This window comes from Debaryomyces hansenii, assembly GCF_000006445.2.
Source record: "Debaryomyces hansenii CBS767 chromosome G complete sequence".
NCBI lineage: Eukaryota > Fungi > Ascomycota > Pichiomycetes > Serinales > Debaryomycetaceae > Debaryomyces > Debaryomyces hansenii.
This window is the reverse complement of record NC_006049.2, coordinates 1,305,321-1,323,515: the sequence shown is the minus strand read 5'-3', so window position 1 is coordinate 1,323,515 and position 18,195 is coordinate 1,305,321. Positions and strand designations below refer to the sequence as shown.

At 33.8% G+C, this 18,195-nt stretch overlaps 14 protein-coding genes across 14 annotated transcripts; 7 read left to right on the top strand and 7 right to left on the bottom strand. All coding sequences in view use genetic code 12, as the record gives it.

Moving 5' to 3' along the window:
* Window positions 1-181: 181 nt before the first annotated feature.
* DEHA2G15972g (DEHA2G15972p) lies at window positions 182-1,297 on the bottom strand (the record flags this gene model as incomplete). Its single annotated transcript, XM_462237.1, has 1 exon — window positions 182-1,297. The coding sequence occupies one exon, from the start codon at window positions 1,295-1,297 to the stop codon at window positions 182-184; it is 1,116 nt and encodes a 371-aa protein (XP_462237.2).
* Window positions 1,298-1,442: 145 nt separating this feature from the next.
* Window positions 1,443-2,849, top strand: DEHA2G15950g (DEHA2G15950p; the record flags this gene model as incomplete). The annotated part of the gene is made up of 1 exon (XM_462236.1): window positions 1,443-2,849. One exon carries the CDS (start codon window positions 1,443-1,445, stop codon window positions 2,847-2,849), a length of 1,407 nt encoding a protein of 468 aa, XP_462236.2.
* A 214-nt stretch (window positions 2,850-3,063) lies between these two features.
* DEHA2G15928g (DEHA2G15928p) lies at window positions 3,064-3,531 on the top strand (the record flags this gene model as incomplete). Its single annotated transcript, XM_462235.1, has 1 exon — window positions 3,064-3,531. One exon carries the CDS (start codon window positions 3,064-3,066, stop codon window positions 3,529-3,531), a length of 468 nt encoding a protein of 155 aa, XP_462235.1.
* Window positions 3,532-3,686: 155 nt separating this feature from the next.
* DEHA2G15906g (DEHA2G15906p) lies at window positions 3,687-4,373 on the bottom strand (the record flags this gene model as incomplete). Its single annotated transcript, XM_462234.1, has 1 exon — window positions 3,687-4,373. One exon carries the CDS (start codon window positions 4,371-4,373, stop codon window positions 3,687-3,689), a length of 687 nt encoding a protein of 228 aa, XP_462234.2.
* A 137-nt stretch (window positions 4,374-4,510) lies between these two features.
* DEHA2G15884g (DEHA2G15884p) lies at window positions 4,511-6,307 on the bottom strand (the record flags this gene model as incomplete). The annotated part of the gene is made up of 1 exon (XM_462233.1): window positions 4,511-6,307. One exon carries the CDS (start codon window positions 6,305-6,307, stop codon window positions 4,511-4,513), a length of 1,797 nt encoding a protein of 598 aa, XP_462233.2.
* Window positions 6,308-6,437: 130 nt separating this feature from the next.
* On the top strand, window positions 6,438-7,331 carry DEHA2G15862g (DEHA2G15862p; the record flags this gene model as incomplete). The annotated part of the gene is made up of 1 exon (XM_462232.1): window positions 6,438-7,331. The coding sequence occupies one exon, from the start codon at window positions 6,438-6,440 to the stop codon at window positions 7,329-7,331; it is 894 nt and encodes a 297-aa protein (XP_462232.2).
* Window positions 7,332-7,406: 75 nt separating this feature from the next.
* DEHA2G15840g (DEHA2G15840p) lies at window positions 7,407-7,940 on the bottom strand (the record flags this gene model as incomplete). Its single annotated transcript, XM_462231.1, has 1 exon — window positions 7,407-7,940. The coding sequence occupies one exon, from the start codon at window positions 7,938-7,940 to the stop codon at window positions 7,407-7,409; it is 534 nt and encodes a 177-aa protein (XP_462231.2).
* Window positions 7,941-8,102: 162 nt separating this feature from the next.
* On the top strand, window positions 8,103-9,893 carry DEHA2G15818g (DEHA2G15818p; the record flags this gene model as incomplete). Its single annotated transcript, XM_462230.1, has 1 exon — window positions 8,103-9,893. One exon carries the CDS (start codon window positions 8,103-8,105, stop codon window positions 9,891-9,893), a length of 1,791 nt encoding a protein of 596 aa, XP_462230.2.
* Window positions 9,894-10,023: 130 nt separating this feature from the next.
* On the top strand, window positions 10,024-10,995 carry DEHA2G15796g (DEHA2G15796p; the record flags this gene model as incomplete). Its single annotated transcript, XM_462229.1, has 1 exon — window positions 10,024-10,995. One exon carries the CDS (start codon window positions 10,024-10,026, stop codon window positions 10,993-10,995), a length of 972 nt encoding a protein of 323 aa, XP_462229.2.
* Window positions 10,996-11,282: 287 nt separating this feature from the next.
* Window positions 11,283-11,992, top strand: DEHA2G15774g (DEHA2G15774p; the record flags this gene model as incomplete). Its single annotated transcript, XM_462228.1, has 2 exons — window positions 11,283-11,318; window positions 11,369-11,992. The coding sequence occupies 2 exons, from the start codon at window positions 11,283-11,285 to the stop codon at window positions 11,990-11,992; spliced, it is 660 nt and encodes a 219-aa protein (XP_462228.2).
* Window positions 11,993-12,137: 145 nt separating this feature from the next.
* DEHA2G15752g (DEHA2G15752p) lies at window positions 12,138-12,512 on the bottom strand (the record flags this gene model as incomplete). Its single annotated transcript, XM_462227.1, has 1 exon — window positions 12,138-12,512. One exon carries the CDS (start codon window positions 12,510-12,512, stop codon window positions 12,138-12,140), a length of 375 nt encoding a protein of 124 aa, XP_462227.2.
* Window positions 12,513-12,620: 108 nt separating this feature from the next.
* On the top strand, window positions 12,621-14,467 carry DEHA2G15730g (DEHA2G15730p; the record flags this gene model as incomplete). Its single annotated transcript, XM_462226.2, has 2 exons — window positions 12,621-12,690; window positions 12,810-14,467. The coding sequence occupies 2 exons, from the start codon at window positions 12,621-12,623 to the stop codon at window positions 14,465-14,467; spliced, it is 1,728 nt and encodes a 575-aa protein (XP_462226.2).
* A 162-nt stretch (window positions 14,468-14,629) lies between these two features.
* On the bottom strand, window positions 14,630-15,511 carry DEHA2G15708g (DEHA2G15708p; the record flags this gene model as incomplete). Its single annotated transcript, XM_462225.1, has 1 exon — window positions 14,630-15,511. The coding sequence occupies one exon, from the start codon at window positions 15,509-15,511 to the stop codon at window positions 14,630-14,632; it is 882 nt and encodes a 293-aa protein (XP_462225.2).
* A 301-nt stretch (window positions 15,512-15,812) lies between these two features.
* On the bottom strand, window positions 15,813-17,469 carry DEHA2G15686g (DEHA2G15686p; the record flags this gene model as incomplete). The annotated part of the gene is made up of 2 exons (XM_462224.1): window positions 15,813-17,029; window positions 17,409-17,469. The coding sequence occupies 2 exons, from the start codon at window positions 17,467-17,469 to the stop codon at window positions 15,813-15,815; spliced, it is 1,278 nt and encodes a 425-aa protein (XP_462224.1).
* Between the last annotated feature and the right edge of the window lie 726 nt (window positions 17,470-18,195).

The following is an 18,195-nucleotide window of genomic DNA, read 5'->3' as shown; positions in this document are numbered from 1 at the left end:
CCTCTCAGCGGCTCTGTATAAAATATTCTATAACAACTATACGTGGTTTTCCAATATATAGCTTTAAACAAAACAGTCGAGAGTTTTATTACTATTTAGTATATTACTTTCCTAGCCGCCAACTTATATGGTAGATCAATACAAAATTTATTTAATTACGCGCTTGTACAGGAATCTCTATTTACAGGGAAAACGATTGCAAAGGGTCAAGTTTTTCAAATCTTAGATCACCTATTTGGTAAGAGTCAGTTTGCCTGACCAATGAAAAGCCTCTGGCTCTACCTAACCAATTTATATAAAGGTTTTTAAAAATTGAATGAGTATCAAAATGGTTAGTAAAGTGATTTTGCAGATTCTTGACACCTCGAACATTATTAAAGTACTCTCTAGTAGTTAAATTATACGACGTCAAAAATATATGGAAAATTAATAATGGGAATGGATACACTAAAGCCAAAAGGCTGTAGATGCAAAGAAGGAAGCTCACCGGGTACTTAGATATCGAGCTGCGAAAAGTTGATACTGATGTCTCCATGCCCAACCGATAATAAAATACGTGAATAAACGATATCACGGACATGAGTATGCAGCCAAGAACTGCAAATAATAGAAACCACAAAAAGTATTTGTAATTTCGATAGCCAATACAATTGTTCAAAAAAACGCAATGGTGATCATGACTGATGATGCATGAGTTGCAAACAGAGCAATGACTGGCTCTAGGAGACCTCCATATATGACAAGTTGCGCAATACTTTAAACCAACGCCTGTATGATCCTCCGCATTATATGGTAATGAAATAATATTGAAATATTCGTCTGGTGGGCTCGCTTTGGGAGAAGTATTGGCATTACTTATAGAATAAGGAACATGAATATTCCGAGGCAACATCCCGGGATCAGACATTGAAGCTTTTATAAAGAATGAAACTGTTATTAGCCAAAAGTAGCTAAATAATATGACTATGGATGGATTTACGTGAAACCATATCCATTTTGCCTCAAATATCCAAAATAGAATGCCAGGAATCAATATCAGTATGCCCGTTACAACATTAATTGGCTTTTGCTTAACACTCCTTAGTCTCCCTCCACATAAATATATGAACTGGACATTTTCGTGTTTCTGAACCTGATAGTTCTTAGCCTTAACATTCTTTTCCAGGCCTGGGTTGCGTAAGCTGGGGTCAGTTATCAACCAATTTGTTATAAACTTGTGTATGAATGATACATTGTCTTGGAATTCATTAGCATCATTAGGAATGGGTTCAACACTATACCTCTCTCGTCGACTCATTATGTTTTATAAACAGAATTAAATTCTGTTGAATCAGTTGTTGTTAAAAGACATTAGTCGTATTTTTTGTGTAATAATATTTTCTGTAGTGATAGAGAAAGAACTTTGGTAGTTTAATCCGTTTGTAGTAATATTAGACTTCAGAATGTTTAGTAGGAACATTAGAGGGTTCACTAGAAGAGGAGTATACAACCATTTTAGGTCTAGTGGTAGTAATATTATCCACAGACCTATTACTCGAACCTCTTTAACTCAAACAAGATCAATAAAGTTATCGGCATCTCAGCTCAGCGCAGTTAAAGGATGGGGGTTCGTCATAAATATAGTGGCAGGAGCTTATATTGGAGGTTTATTAGTTTGCTTTGGTCTGTTATACTTATTATACCTGGATGCAAATGATAGACAACGCATACCGTTTGAACTAAGCTTCAAGAATCAAATGACTACGGTTAAGGCTATTAACAAAGATGATGTTTTAAAAAGTCCTAGATACGCAGTGAAACATTATAGAAGATTGCTAATTGAATTGGCTAGAGCAGAGGATCCAAACCTAGAATTTGATGAACACTCGGAACAGAACAGATTCATGGTGCCGATCATTAACTCCTCGGTATTAGTTTACGAGAAGTCCAATGATTTTGCCAATTTTTATATTGACATTGTATTGAGGTACGCAAAGTCTTTACTTGCAAAAGGGGAGTTGGATACGTCTATATATGTGTTGAAGGAAATAATAGACGATGATGAGCTCTTCTATAAACTTGGGGACGCAGAAAGATTATCACAGTGTTGCAGATTACTTAGCAAGGTTTGTCCCAGAAATGAAGATAAAGAAGCATATTTAGATAGATCTATTGATATGTTAAGATCTACGTTTTCGTCAATAGTTTTAGATGAAAATTACTTACTACAAGATAACTCTCGGATTACTGATGAATTAGTGTCATGCTTAAATGGATTAGCGTTTACATTTGCTAAGGCCAGTCCTTCGCAGGGCAAGGAAAAAGACTTATATTTACTGAAAGCATTAAATATATATTTGGCAAATCTTAAAAAGTTGAGCCTGGTTCAACGGTCCATAACAAACTCAGAACAGACACAAGCTAGCTACCCATTGTTCAATTGTGATCTAAACAATATAAAAATGGTAATAGCTGAGATTAAAGCTCATATCAGTGAAATTATGTGGGCAAGGGGTTATAAGAAAAATGCAATATCCTGGGGTGAAGACGTAGTAGAGGATATTTATTTTGCTCATGGTAGTGAAACAAGGGCATCACCTATATTGATAAATGTTTTACGTAATTTAATTATAATGTATGAGGACATCAAAGATTTCAGGTCAATAAAGAGATGTGAAAAATTGCTAGGTGAATTGTCGGTTTTCGAATTAAATGAATCTTCATGGTATGATAATATTGTCAATCGTTTCTGCAAGATAATTTATAATAAAGGCCCTCTAGGAATAATAGAGAAATCATTGTCAGAAAGATTTGGAAGCCCTCAACCTATTCTAGAGATTGAAGAATTTGAAGATGAAGATAAGGAATAGGAGGTGTGTACTTCTAGTACTCAAGCTGTATATAGGTTTCGGTGTTTTTTTTGCAATTTTGTATAGTGATTATATAATCAAAGTATCTAAAATTTCAACCAATAATAATTATCTTAAGTGTAATACAGTCCGGGGCATATATATTAACCGATTTCAAAACTCATAGACATCAAAAGTATTTATCTTTAACTAGTCATAATTAAGAGCTATTAAAATGTTATCATTGTACAGCCGTGTTGGATTAACATCTATTAGACAATCCTTATTAAAGCCATGTTTAGTTCGTGGTATTAAAACTATTCCACAACCTCCGGGATATATCGTTGGTTCTGTCAATGATGCTTACGTTCCTCCAGGACCTAAGAAATTCGAAGGTTCTTTACACTGGACAAGTGAAAGAGCTGTTGCTATTGGTTTAGTGCCATTGGTGTTGGCACCATTCCTCACTGGAGCTACGACCCTTCTTGATTCAACTATGTCGGGTTTCATATTATATCATTGTTACACCGGGTTCCAATCTTGTATTATTGATTATATTCCAAAGAGAGTCTACGGTTCCTTGTTCAACTTCAGCATGTATTTATTAACGTTTGGAACTGGTATCGCAGGATACGGTATTTACCAAATAGAAACTAAAGAAGGTGGTATTTCTACTATTTTATCCAAGCTTTGGAAGGCTTGAGCTTAAATAGCAATGTTCCAGACTACTTAGTAGTAATATTATTTATACGAAGCAAGCAATTGTTCTACAACATTTGCTTTTGGTGGTATTCATTTATTTCTTTCATTATATATTCCTTCTAATCAGATAAAAAAAAAGGTTTCTCGTAGATTTCATTAAAGTGAACAGTTATCAGAAGGTTTCCTCTTCCTTAGGTTTATGTCCTTCATCTGCCTCTTGTTCATATTATCAATTTGAGCGTCTATGCCTGTTTTCGTAGGGTCGAGGCTTTTTTCAAACCATTCTTGCAAATTTATTAAGGCATTAGCTAAATTTTTACCAGATATCTCCTTTTCTTTAAGAATTCGTAATGCTGTGGTGTTATTGTCAAATGAATCTCGAATTACGTTCGTTTTACCTATAACAACAGTATTCTCTATATCGTTGAACTTAATATCAATTATCGAATCATCTACCATATCAATGCATATTTTTTCAAATATTAGATCCTTGGAAATATTTTCGCCTGTAATTTCAATATAATGCTCAATTGCTTGTCCTAGTTTATATTCTGTAAGCAATTTGTCTATTTGTATTGACAGCCCTTCTTGCATTGCTGCAGATAATATTGTTAATCTGATCAATTTAATCAATAATACAGAATCCAATACTATGTAATAATTCTGGTACGAAAGAAAATGCAGATAATCTCCAAATGCAAACAATTCCAAAGTATTTATAAGCTTATTAGCATTCTCGTCGCCTTCTTTAATATCAAGTCTTTTTAAATGTATCACATAATTATATACCTCTTTATTCCATAAAATGTGATTCATGAATTGGATGTCTTCCTTGGAACTCATTAATATTGTACAGATTACGAATAAGTATTTATTTAAAGTTTTACTATATCTATTCTATTAGCCTGGATACAGATAAAGATATATTAGGCCGAAAAATGCCTGATTCTCATATCAACCCTGCATATTAAAAATTGGCATTATTTCTTCGTTAATTCTGGATACAAGTTTGAAACAATACAGTCTATCCATTGAATCATAAGCAATTGATTCAAGTAACATACTTCGTTAATTGAATTATTATCCATCGAAGAAATATCAAAATTGAAAATTTTTAAAAACTTGCTGATTGACCTTTTCAAATCTTCGTCTGTCTCATTAGAAGATCTAAAAATATTGGTAATTATCTTCCCAGCGAATATTGAATTAGGGATCTGATTTGACAAAATCCCAACCATTTTACAAGAAAGACTTTCTATCGTCATTTTTTCTTCTTGAATATTTTCCTTAGCATCTTCGTCGCTGTCATCTTTAAATACACCTTCTCGTAAACTCCTTAGAATTTTGCAACTGAATTCATCACTAAGTATTCCGGACCTAGCAACTTGATTATAAATAAACCACTTACTGCTAGCGTCAAATATTCTTGCAGTTGATTTATTGGCCATGATAGTTCTTTTAATGAATTGAAGAAAGCTTGCAAGCAATGGCTTTTTACTAGACAAGTCTGTGACAGTATTAATCAATCGGAAAAGTGAATTTTCTAGAATATTTGTACTATTATAAGATCCATAGGTTTCGGATATGTTGTGTATGTTGAATATTAAATGAGTAATATTGTTGAAGCTATTATATATCAAGCTTCCTATGGTGCGTGGCCCGTTATTCTTGTTGCCCAGTTGAGCATCTTCGTTCTTATATGAAAACTTAGTTATCGTATCAAATGTATTATTTATGATCGTCTCTAACATAAATTGAGGTGAAGCTATTTTCTTGAATAACTTGTCAATTATAAGATCGGCTATTAGTATTGTAAGCAAAGACATTGTTATATGTGACGTTGTTGGTGTTGATTGACTAATATCATCATAACTGTTATTTGAATCAAATGATATAGTTATTAATTCCTTTGCTATTAATCTGAAATATTGTATTCGGTTACCTTCAGCATGTTGTGTTTCTGATACCTTTTCCGATGGTATTTGAATCTCTATATTTTCAAATATAACATGCTTATCAGCTAAATACTGTTTAATGATTTCCTTCACATCTTTATCTGCATTCTTAATAGTATTTCTATTCATATTTTCTCTCAAATAATCATCAACAAATTTGATATCATTCGTACTAGTAGAATCAGTAACTATTTCTTCGATATGATTGTTTAGTATTGAGCCAAGTTCATTAATTAATGGAAGTAAGCCGTTCAGTAATATAATATCAAATCTCCTGATGAAATCCTTAGCAAATTCGGACAATATATTATATACGTTTCGTACGAATTCTAGATTATCCGTATTGAGTTTGCTCAAATACCACGATGTGATGTAATGTGTGACAATGGAGGAAAGAAAAAGATGCAACTCAAAATTTAAGTTAAACTGGGAATTATTCGATTCGATGGCACCTGGTACGATCAAAGGTAAATTGTTGTATAATTGCTTTACAGCGATCTTATCATTATGTATAAGATATTTTGGAGGGACAAACAATTTGCAAAGGAGCTTAAACTCAGGGGTATCAATGACTGGCTCATGTTGCTCCTTATTCTTTCTTATTTTATGTTTTAGGTCATTCGTTACTGTGAATTTGGTCTTAACTATTTGATCTTGTTTCAAAGGTAAAGATTCTGATGATGCAACTTTAGATTTGTTTACAGTGGTACTCACTATGCTTGGAAGTGGATTCACTTTCTTATTCTTTCGGTGTTTAACGTTTCGAGAGCTCATATAACTATTAGTCGTTTCCAGTCTTGTATGAGACATATACTGAGCCATCACATATAAAATTAATGTACCAAACTATATCATTCTCCAGATAAACGTCAATTTGAGTACCTGCACGTACTAAGGTTTTCAAATTTCACAAATTTCAGTTTACTGGCTTGCATACATTAATCTATAAACTATGCTGAAATGTATTATAGGTAGAAGTAGCATACTCTTCAAGAGGTATAATAGCACCAAATGCGCTACTAAATTCACGCCGCTATGTGAAAATTACAAGACTTTAAGACATATTCATTTCCCAGGTATTACTCCATTTTCTCAAGGTCAAAAGATTCAAAATGCAATGGTAAATGCTAATTTAGATTTTAAGAAACTAGAATCAAAGATTAGAAAACAACAGAATGAAATAGCATCAAAAGGCTATAAGTTAAATGAATACGAAGATAATTTACTAAAAAAAATACTTGACATGAAACCGTTTCCAACTTTGTTAACTTTCGAATTTGAGAATGTTTATACTGGAGGGAAGAAGATGAAAAAAGATCTGGAAATCGGTTCAAAGATCGAAGAATATGAAGCTATGGGATGTAAATTCCACCAGCTTGAAAGAGGGGGGCAGATAACATGGCATGGACAGGGTCAATTGGTGGCATATGTTATTTTAGATTTAAAACAATTCCTGAATTTATCCGTTAAATGCTTCGTTGATTCTGTTTTATTGAAGGCAATTAGAGAAACCCTTAAAAAGAATTATAGTCTTGACAGTTTTACGAATGCCAATCCGGGAGTTTTTATGTCGGAAAAGGATGACAAGATCGCTTCTGTTGGCTGTAATATTCAGAGAGCTATTACGTCTTACGGAATCGCTTTAAACATTAGTCCAGATTTAAAATTCCTCAATACTTCCCCCATGTGTGGCTTGCCCGATGTTTCCGCTACATCCATTAAAGAATTAAAACATGATACTAATACTACCATTAAAGATGCGGGGTTTCAATACGCAAAGGAATTAGCCAAGTTACTCAACATAACGACTGTCGAGCATATGAGTGGAGAAGACTTAAAATTATAATTTTATTCCAACTATATATAATCATAGATGAAAACAATAGTTTACACTAGTATACAATGTAAGACCCGTACCTTATTATGAGTCCCTGTGTGGAGGTAATGAGGGGATTGTACTTAATCTTGCTCTTTTGTCTTGTAAGTTTAGCCTCGACAAGCTATATTTCAAGCGTTCTTTCTTATTTTGTAATAGCTTCAATCTAGCCAATTTCAGTTCATCAATATCACCTTTAGAGATTCTGTTGGCGGTAATTCCTTTTATACCACTTAAGGAGTCTCTATTGCTTTTAGCGGCATTTTCTAATCGCACTTGCTGTAGATCAACCTTGCTTGCCAAATTAGTTTTCTTTCTCTTAAGCTTACTCAACTCTTTCTCTATCTTTATCACCAATGCATTTATCTGTGGTTGAATTTCATTTTGAATGTTTCTTTTGGCACTCTCTAGATCCAGTTCTGGTACTAAACCGAAAACCTTATTGGTGCTCAATACCTTCTTTAATCGTGGTATATCTTTTGTAGCATTGTCTATGGTCTTTAGAGAATCATTGAGTAATGCAACTGATGCACTCAATGAGCTTATACAATTCGATAAGCTATTATAAGTATGAGACATTATCAACTATTGATATTTCAATGTTGTTGTTTTGATTAAAAGTTCAAACATGAATTTTATCGTTTGCGCGTAAATTGTGGTGATAAAAAACCAACTGATCTTTGAACCTCCTACAATTTTCATTTAAAGCGTAGCCTTTGCGGATGATATTGATTGATTGCCATGACAAACACGTACTTGCCTATTCACTTGGACGTTAAAAAATCAATTACGAAAAATCCATCTAATCTGAATGATGTATCAGCAAATAACGAAGTTGTTAACCGAAGGAGATCAAATTCACAGTCCCAAGTAATATCCACGCCGACGACACTGAGTCGAAGTAAGGAAAAGCCAAACAAAAGAAACCATGTACTATATTTTGTGACTCTAACTCCATTGAATGATACATTCATTAAGAAGCAGTTACTGGTACCATTTTTTCCTGAAACTAGAAAGCTTGGTAGGCCGGCTGGGTCGAAAGTTAAACCAGACATTACCAATGGATTCTTTGATTCACGAGTTCTAAGTAGAAGCCATGCAGCTATGTTTATTGATGCATCTAGTGGCAAGGTAATGCTAAAGGATTTGGGATCATCTAATGGAACATATGTCAACGAAGAACGAATTGGTAATGATCCTGTTGAGATTAAGATTGGAGACATTATCTATTTGGGGTTCAATATCCAAGCGGATACAAATCATAAACAAATAAGTGCCAAAGTGGAAAACATCAATGTAATGCAAAACTTTTATACTTCATCTTCTACAATACCATCTTCATTTAATTTTAAAAACCAACTGACGATGGATACACCAGAATTCAAACACTATAATTTTATTCAAGACATAATTTCCAAACTCCCGAATACAAACAAAGCAATCAAGTCTAATGAACGGCACCTATCTTTCGAAAATGCATTGTTTGGTGATATAAATCCAAATTTAGAAGATACCTTGTTAGGTTTAAATTCTAGCGGAAACTGTGGAATATTCAATAATGCACAAATTACGAATGCAAGTAGCTTGGATAGTGTAATAAGGGCTCTAACTGCAAATCTTTCCAAAATCAGACACCAAAATAATGCATTATCTACATTGGAAGAGTTCATAATAGATTATCAAACAAGATTGAATGAGCTTAACTCCAATTTTTTGAAACAGGAATTCGAAAGCAAATTAAAAAAGTTTGAGGACCAAATATCTGAAGAGAAAAATCAAACCCAAGAAATAAAGGACAAGCATAAAAGTTACAAAGCAGATGCTTGTCAACTTGCTGACCAATTACGTAGAGAAGTATCCATTCTAACTGATGAGAAATACGCATTGAATCAGAAAATTAATGAAATTGATAAGTTGCATGAGAAAGATTTGAAGTCCAGTAAAAAGGAATTGATTCAAGCCAACGAAGTTTTTAATATTGAAAATTCTACATCAAATGATTTTGATATCGATATCACTAACTCTAATGGTAAAGATGTAAGGGAAATTATCAAATCACCGTCTATCGATGATGACAAGAAACAAGAAGTAATACATTCTTCCGAGGTTGCATCAAACGATAAAAATATCCAAGATTGTAAGCATTACGCTTTATCTGATATTATGGATATAGACTGTTCGATTATGGAAGTATCAGACGAAAAAAAGATCGAAAATCAACCAAAATTAACCCCTCCTATGTCAGATAATGAACTGGAAACATCAAGAAATATACTGAATACTACTGATAATTCAACAGATATAAAGCCAGGTAGTTCAATTAATTCCCCAGATAAAGGGATTAATCATAAGAAGGGCTCTTATTCCGCAATGTTGCAGCTTCTACCGCTAAAAGATAAGATAACAATTGCGTTATATTTTACACTCCTTGCATTAATTATTCAAAGCATAGAGAGGAACCGAGGTATGGTATTCGGATTATCTATGATATTATTTATAGACATATTTCAAAGACTTTCTACTCAAAACTGAATAAATAGGTTATAGTATAGATGCTGTGAGTCTTACCTGCATATAATATCGAAGAATTAATGTATAACTCACACCATGAAATTTAAATCATGGTCTTAGGCAGATCCCTCTTTACCTGAAAAGACGCAATATGCATATATTGCAAGCATGTAAAGGGATGGAGCATCGCTCTATTTCATCGCTTATTGTAAACCAAAAAAGACAATTTTTACTTACAGCAACAGCTACTCTAGTGGGGTCAATGATAATGAACGAAAATAATCGTTTAGCAAATAAGATGGAGAAGGGACAATTACATTACAAAGATGCCAATGCCATATTTAACAAGGCATTAGAAGCTCAGGAAAGTAAATACTTTTCAAGAAGTAAACTGAATTATCCCGGGCATGTACCATTATTTACCTTCGAAAAATTATTGATGATTGCTGGCTCCTCGCTTGGTGCATATTTACATCCTGAAAGAAATGAATTTATAGTCGCTCTAGGTGAATCTACGGCAATAACACCCGTTTTAACCAAGTTACAAACGCAAATGTTGTCAGACCCAGTTGGCCGACAAATATTAAGAGAAAGACCGAGAATCACATCCACGTCATTAGATCTAGATAAGCTCAGAGAGCTACCAGATAATACAATTGGTAAGACGTATGTCAATTGGTTGGATAGGGAAGGTGTTAGTCCTGATACAAGAGTTCCTGTAAAATATATCGATGACGAAGAATTAGCATACATTTATCAAAGATACAGAGAATGTCATGATTTTTACCATTCTATAACAGGATTACCGATAATAATAGAAGGGGAGATTGCAGTTAAAATATTAGAATTTATGAATATTGGAATCCCTATGTCTGGATTAGGGGCTTTGTTTGCTCCTTTGAGATTAAAACCTAGTCAAAAAGAACGCTTGTATAATATTTATTATCCTTGGGGATTCAAGAGTGGTCTTAATTCAAAACCTTTGATTAATGTGTACTGGGAAAATATTTTAGAGGAAGATATAAACGAGTTTAGACATAAAATGGGAATTGAACAACCTCCAGACTTGAGAAATTTAAGGAAAAAGTACTTCGAAGAATTAAAAAAGAAAAAGAAGGTCTAATTTAATGCATTGTATGTGTATTTTATTTACTTTATATATATACATATAAATAATGTAGTTATGATTTATTGAGTATGTAGACGATAACAATAGCTATTAATGATAATCATATCAATAAGTAGGCGCGGCTAGAAGATCATTCCAAAATTTGAATTGCAGCAAGTTTCCAGTTTTTTTTATGGACGGCTATAAATCATTTATTAAACAAATAAACTTTATAAAAGCCACTAAAATAGACTATTCGTTGTATATATTATTAAATTGTTGTTACGTGATTAATTATCAAAATGTCTAACTTGGTTTATCAATATTTTTTGAAAAAAGTATGTATTTTCAAGCGTCAATTGTCTCTGGATGGCACTAACAAACATAGACCGAACTTGATCATATTGTGAATGTAGGGGGACCAGAAGAAGACCCGTATTTTGAAGAGATTCCAGAGGATGATTTACATTTTTACCAACGTAAGGGTGCTAAAAGAAAGAGAAGGTTGCCTGAATTCATCCCAAAGCACGATTTGCTAATCTTGGAATCTATTAAAAAAAATGCATATAGATTAGACTTGCAACTAAGCTTCTGTGGATTTAGACTCGGATGGGCTGGAATAATTGGATTAATTCCATGGATAGGTGATATTATTGCTGCTTGGTTTGCCTATAGATTAGTATCGAAAGCATCAGATATTGAGGGAGGATTACCTCCATCGGTACGCCTGAAAATGATGGCAAACGTTGCGTTTGATTTTGGTATTGGATTAATTCCAATTGTTGGTGATTTCATCAATATCATGTACAAATGTAATTCTAGAAATTTTATCAATTTAGAGAAATATTTGGTGAAGAAATATTCCAAACATGCACCTGTGCCAGTAACTGCAACGAATCCCGCTAAGCTGAAAGAGCTACGTGGGAATAATTATGATGCTGGTAATGGGTTACGTGAAAATAATCCGAATGCTGGCAAGAGAATCCAAGATGATACACATGAACTTGTGTGAACAATGCAAGCACAAAGGAATGTATAAGACATTTTTACGTCTCTTAACAATTTATCCAGCGTCACTGCTACGAAAACCATATAGGCGAACCCTATAGAAACTTCTATATTTATGTATGTATTTCTGTAATATAAATAATAGCCTGCTATTTACTTATTTCTTTGAATCCGTCCTCAAGTGAGTTTAATCTTGATTTGAAGTCTTCAACAAACAGATATAATTGATCTAATTTCATGAAATCTAGTTCTAATTCATTACACTTGCTTAATATAAGATCAATTTCATTGATTTCCTTCTCTAGATCTAGTTGTTTTTGTAGGTATTCTCCATTAACAAAATCTTGTTTAGCATTAACTGCATCAAATGTTTTCTCCGACAAATTAGATATATGATCATTAATCTTATACATCAAATAATCAAAATTAACGGCCAAGTTCTTGAGTACTAATGGGTCTTCATCTTGATCAGCCATTTCATTTTTTTGTTGTATACTGATATAAGGTGAAATCATATATTTCATTTTTCCGCCTCATTCACTCGACCTTCGACTCAAAATTAACATTCTCAAGGATTCTTTATAGACCAATATTTTAAAAGAATAATTGATAACCATTGGACAATCTACATAATGTCATCGAGTTCTTCTTCTGGGTCTTACTCCCTTTCAAAGATTAGCCCAAAATTATTACGAAGAATTTGTATGTATATATATAATCACCCCTTGCTCCATTATCTTATCAAACCGTATACGGAAGTGATAATTTCGAAACATCTGTGCCTACGGCAAAATTATGACATCAATTGAATACTAACAAAGCGATAGATCGTGCTTGCAGGCCATCTCTTAATGAGCCAAACTTAGCATTGAATTTGGAGATTTGTGATTACGTGAACGCTAAACAAGGATCTACCCCTCGTGAAGCAGCCATAGCAGTGGCGAAACTTATCAGTCAAAGAGACTCCCAAACTTCTGAGTTAGCCATTTCATTATTAGATAATTTAGTGAAAAATTGCGGGTATCCCTTCCAATTACAGATTTCCCGTAAAGAATTTTTAAATGAATTGGTCAAAAGGTTTCCTGAAAGACCACCTTTACGTTATACCAGAGTGCACCGCTTGATTTTATCGCAGCTTGAAGAATGGTATCAGACGATATGTAAAACGTCTAAGTACAAGGAAGACTTCGGGTATATTAGAGATATGCATAGATTGTTGTCAAACAAGGGCTATATCTTCCCTGAAGTCAAAGTAGAAGATGCGGCAGTATTAAATCCTTCTGATAATTTAAAATCTTTAGAAGAATTACAAAAAGAAGAATCTATCGTCCATAGTGCCAAATTGCAAGAGTTAATTAGAAGAGGCAGACCTCAAGATTTACAAGAAGCCAACAAATTAATGAAAATCATGGCTGGATTTAAGGATGATAACATTGAAGAAAACAAAAAACAAGTCACCGATGATATCGCTAGATTAAAAAGAAAAGTCGAAATTTTAGGTGAAATGTTACATAATATCGAAGCTTCTGGCGCTAAGATAGATGATTCAAATGAAGCTGTAATTGAATTATATTCTTCAGTCAAAAGCTCTCAACCTATTATAACAAAAATCGTTGAAGAGCACGATGACGATAACAAGGTTAACGAATTGTTGGCATTAAATGATGATGTTAATCAGTTGGTTCAGAAGTTCCAATTATTAAAAAGTGGTGACATCAACGAAGCATCTAAAATTCAAGTTCAAAGTGGTAGCAGTAATAATGATACCTTAAACTTAATTGATTTTGATGATGATGCTCCAATAAGCAATGATAAATCCGGTCGTGATGATCAAGGTTATAATGATTTATTAAGCGATTTATCAAATTTGCAATTTACCAATACAGATAACAATACTAATGTGAACTTATTTGGAGCTGGTGGTTCAATTGCTCTTGGTGGTAATCCACAGACTTCTATTCAACAACCATTACCAACCAGCGGTAATCTGAGTAATTTCGATATTTTGTCAGGATTAAATTCTCCTTCACCTCAACTTCAATCAAATACGACAACCTCAACGAACAATCAGTTAGATCCTTTTGGATTAAACTTTCCATCATCTACACCAAGCCACGTTCAGAACCAAACCAACTTCCAGTCTACTAATTTAATCAACCAGTCGTCGGCATTAAAGATTGAAACTGGTATATTTAATTCTTCAACAAGTACCAACTTATCAGGAAAATTATTGTTCAGTAACTTACAATCCACTGCTTTAACTAATTTCAAGTTTATGCTCGCTGTTCCAAAGAGTTGTAAATTAAACTTGAAGCCCCAGTCAAGCGACGTCATTCATGGGAATAACAAGCAGAGCGTAACACAAGAATTCTCGATTGAAAACAACATGAATAAACAATTAAGAGTTAAATGGAAGGCTGAATACAATATCGGTAACGAGCATAGAGAGGAAACCGGTGTTAGTCTCTTGAATAATTAGATTCCGTAGAACGTATGTTTTATAAAAAAGTTTTATGATAATTATGTAGCTGCTTTACTGCAATGCAAAATCCTGACTTAGTATACAATTAGAAATACATTTCTTATAATAAAAGCTATCACGTATATCCAAACCTAAAGAACTAAAAGCATATATATATATTTATGGTTTCACTAAAACATCATTAATTACAAAAATATACCCATTATCAACTTGTTTGACAGTCTCAACCTTGATCCATTTATCTCCTGTCGAAATTTTAAACTTGTCAGATCCTTCCTGTTTAATTTTTACCTGTTTACCGTTGACTAAATTTGCAATAATTTCATCATTGCTAGTAACAAACTTATCTTTGAAATCAACAATGACATGGCCATTCAAAAAATTCTTCAAATTTTCACTCACTATCCTATCATCATCGGAATTCCCTGTCAACTCATTTGGAAATTCCCAAGGTTTCAAATTGTTCAATTTACTACTGATTGAATCGTCAGAAGGCGCAATTATAATCATGGACTGCTTAGAATCTGCAGTCTTCATTGCTAATTCTGGATCATCCCTTATATATCCAGTGAATATCGTTATAGATTGCAATTGGGGTAAAATAGATTGAAGCAAATTTTGATGTGTATCTTGTTCTTGAATATCAATTACATTTTGCATTGACCTTTTGTCACCTTTATTGGATCCTTCCTCCAGAACTTCCGGCTTATTAACATTACCTTCTCTCTTATCATTCTCATCATCAAGCCCTTCTTTCAAAGATTGCAAGTTATAAACGTTTTTAGCTTCTCTTTTCTCATTCTCACCAATATGGTCTTCTTTCAAAGATTGCAAGTTATAAACGTTTTTAGCTTCTCGTTTCTCATTTTGCTCTTGTTGTGTGCTTGCTTCAAATTGCTCCAAGTCGATAACATTTTTCCCATCCCTTTTATCATGGTCCTCCTCATGTAAAGATTCTTTGAACAGATCTAAATCAATAACATTCTTACTCATAACTAAATGGGCTAGTACGGATACGTATAATATACTTGATAATTTCATATTTAGTTGTCGATAATCAAATATATAAAACCTAGTTTGTAGTTTTTTATTTATTATCCGGTAATCTAGTCACGATAAAAAAAATAACACAAAAACAGACAAATACACTTCAACGTTTTAAAATGACAAAATTAAATATTTTACTATGTAAATGTTTAAAGAGAACTATGTAGGCACGAAAAATAATAACTAGCGCAAAAGAATTGATAAAAATGAATTATTAAGATTTAGAAATTAATTGAAAATCTGTTTTAAACTTTAAGCCAGACTGTAGTCAGCATTAAACATTGATCTAAATTGATTAGAAAACGGTTAAACCGACTAAAGCAACACCAGCTAAAGTTGTGACCATCTTAGCAGCAACGCTGGCAGCACCAGAGTTGGAAGAGGAAGAAGAATCAGACGAAGAGCTAGAGCTAGAACCAGAGTTGGAATCGGAATTAGAATTGGAGCTCGAGCCTGAAGTAGAAGAAGATCTAGAAGTGGAAGAAGAAGACTTCTTGGAAGAAGAAGACTTAGTAGCACATGAAGTACTTTCCTTACCACTGACCTTAACATCCTTAAATTCCTTACAGGAAATGTCACCATCAGATTCAAAGTAGAAAGCACCGGAAACCTTCTTCAAGGAGTCGAAAGTACCGTTGTCGAAAGTACCGCTCATGTTGACAGTACCACTAACGGACTCTAACTTAGGGAAACCCTCAAGGGTGTTCAAGTTGTCATTGCTGTTAATATTTAAAGCACCACCAATCTTTTCTAACTTAGGGAAATCTAATTCTTCTAATTCACTGTTCTTAGTGATGGATAAAGAATCGCCAATAGACTTCAATTGCTTAAATTCAATAGTGTCTAAAGCGTTAGAATCTAAAGATAACGAGTTAGAAATCTTAGTCAAGTTAGCAACACTCAAAGAGTTAATAGATTGTAAGTAGACGTCGTTAGCTTCTTCTAATTGATCTAAAGAAACATCGACCTTCTCAGCATTATAGGAAATAGATAATTCATCAGTGACCTTTTGTAAACCAGAGTCGATAGATGAGATATCAGCGTTGTTGTTGACGTTGAAAACCTTCAACTTGAAGACATTGATACCATCTAAGGAGGTTAAACCAGTGTCAGAAATGATAACTTCATCAGCAGAAGTAATACCGGAAGTTAAACCAGTCTGTTCTAAAGCTGGTAAAGCGTTATAGTTAAGGGTACCGACTGTGGTTAATTGAGCAAGGTTGACAGTAGCTAAAATGGTGTTACCGTCTAAATTAAGTTTACCCGAAACTAATTGTAAGGTTGCTGCATTTAATGAGGTGGCTTCAGTAGCATTGTTGACGTGAAGATTACCGTAGAGCTCTTCAACACCATTCAATTCAATGGAACCAAAAGAATCACCCTTAATAGTGATGTCACCAACGGCAGTAGAACAAGCAGCGATAGATGCAATATCTTCAGACTTGGTGGCGGTGAAGTCCTTGAAAGAACATGCCTTACTGACGCTTGGAGTAGCGGTGGTTAAGGTAGAGTCTAAATAATGTTAGTAGTGTACAAATCAAATCGGTTTTATTTGTCGGAACTCAAAGCCTAAAGCTTTTCAAGTCGAAAAAGAGGCGATTATTGTGGTTTATCCCGTTCACTGAATACAATGTTCATGGGCGTCTTAAAGGAATCAATGCTAGTTACATCACTTTTGATGGCACTTGAAATCCGCTCAAAATTCGCTTCATTTGCTACGCATTTTTCACATAACTCATCGCATAACAAATTTTTGGCTTAAACCTCTAATGCCCAAATTTCCAATCTTACGGATACTTTATCTGGCTTTTTATTCCTTAGTATCGTAGTACCTCGGCCCAATCCACCAAATACCCATTTTCTCTGGTTCCATTATTCAAGAAGTACTTACTATTAGCACCGAGTGCAAGTCCACTTAAAGCAGAAATGGCAAATAATTTTTTGATTTGCATTATTATTCTATAATACTAGTAGAAGAACAGTATAAATTAAGAAATTTATGTCCTCTGGATTTTAAAGGGATATGTACTCTATTTATTTGGTTTGGAAATCCGCCTTAAATCGGCTTCACTTGAGAATATGAAAAACTCACTTCGCTTATTCCGGGTCCTTAAACCAAGCCATTATTCAATTACGAGGGTGTTACCGGGGATGCTGGCTATTTCCAAATTATAGTCAATAATAACCCCTCCACCATAAATTAACTCCTTACGCTATGATATCCCTCGTGGCATATGAAACATGTCAGCATGCTACATAAATTGCATTTTATTTGTTTATGCTACACCGGAAGCACCTATATTTACTAGAATCCTAACTCGGTATGTAAATCTAAACGGCAAGCTGTAAACGATATCAACATTCCCAATTAGATAATTCAAGTGTGTACATTTGATGGGCATTCCGAGCTTTCATAAATTGCCTGATTCAGCAATTAATAAATAGTAGGTTCGAAATTCTAAAAATATTCTATTGTTCCGGGTCGCACAACAATCGAATCCGATCCACTAGGACATACTAAAATAACAAAAGTAGCACAAGGCCTTTCAGGGCTAATAATTGGCTGTGGACAATTTGAGGCATGATAATACAGTTAATCGTACGGTTGAGATAAATTGAGGGACCTTTTCGAAGAGAAAACAATGTGGCGTAGCAAAAGGGCTATTGTTACCATTGAG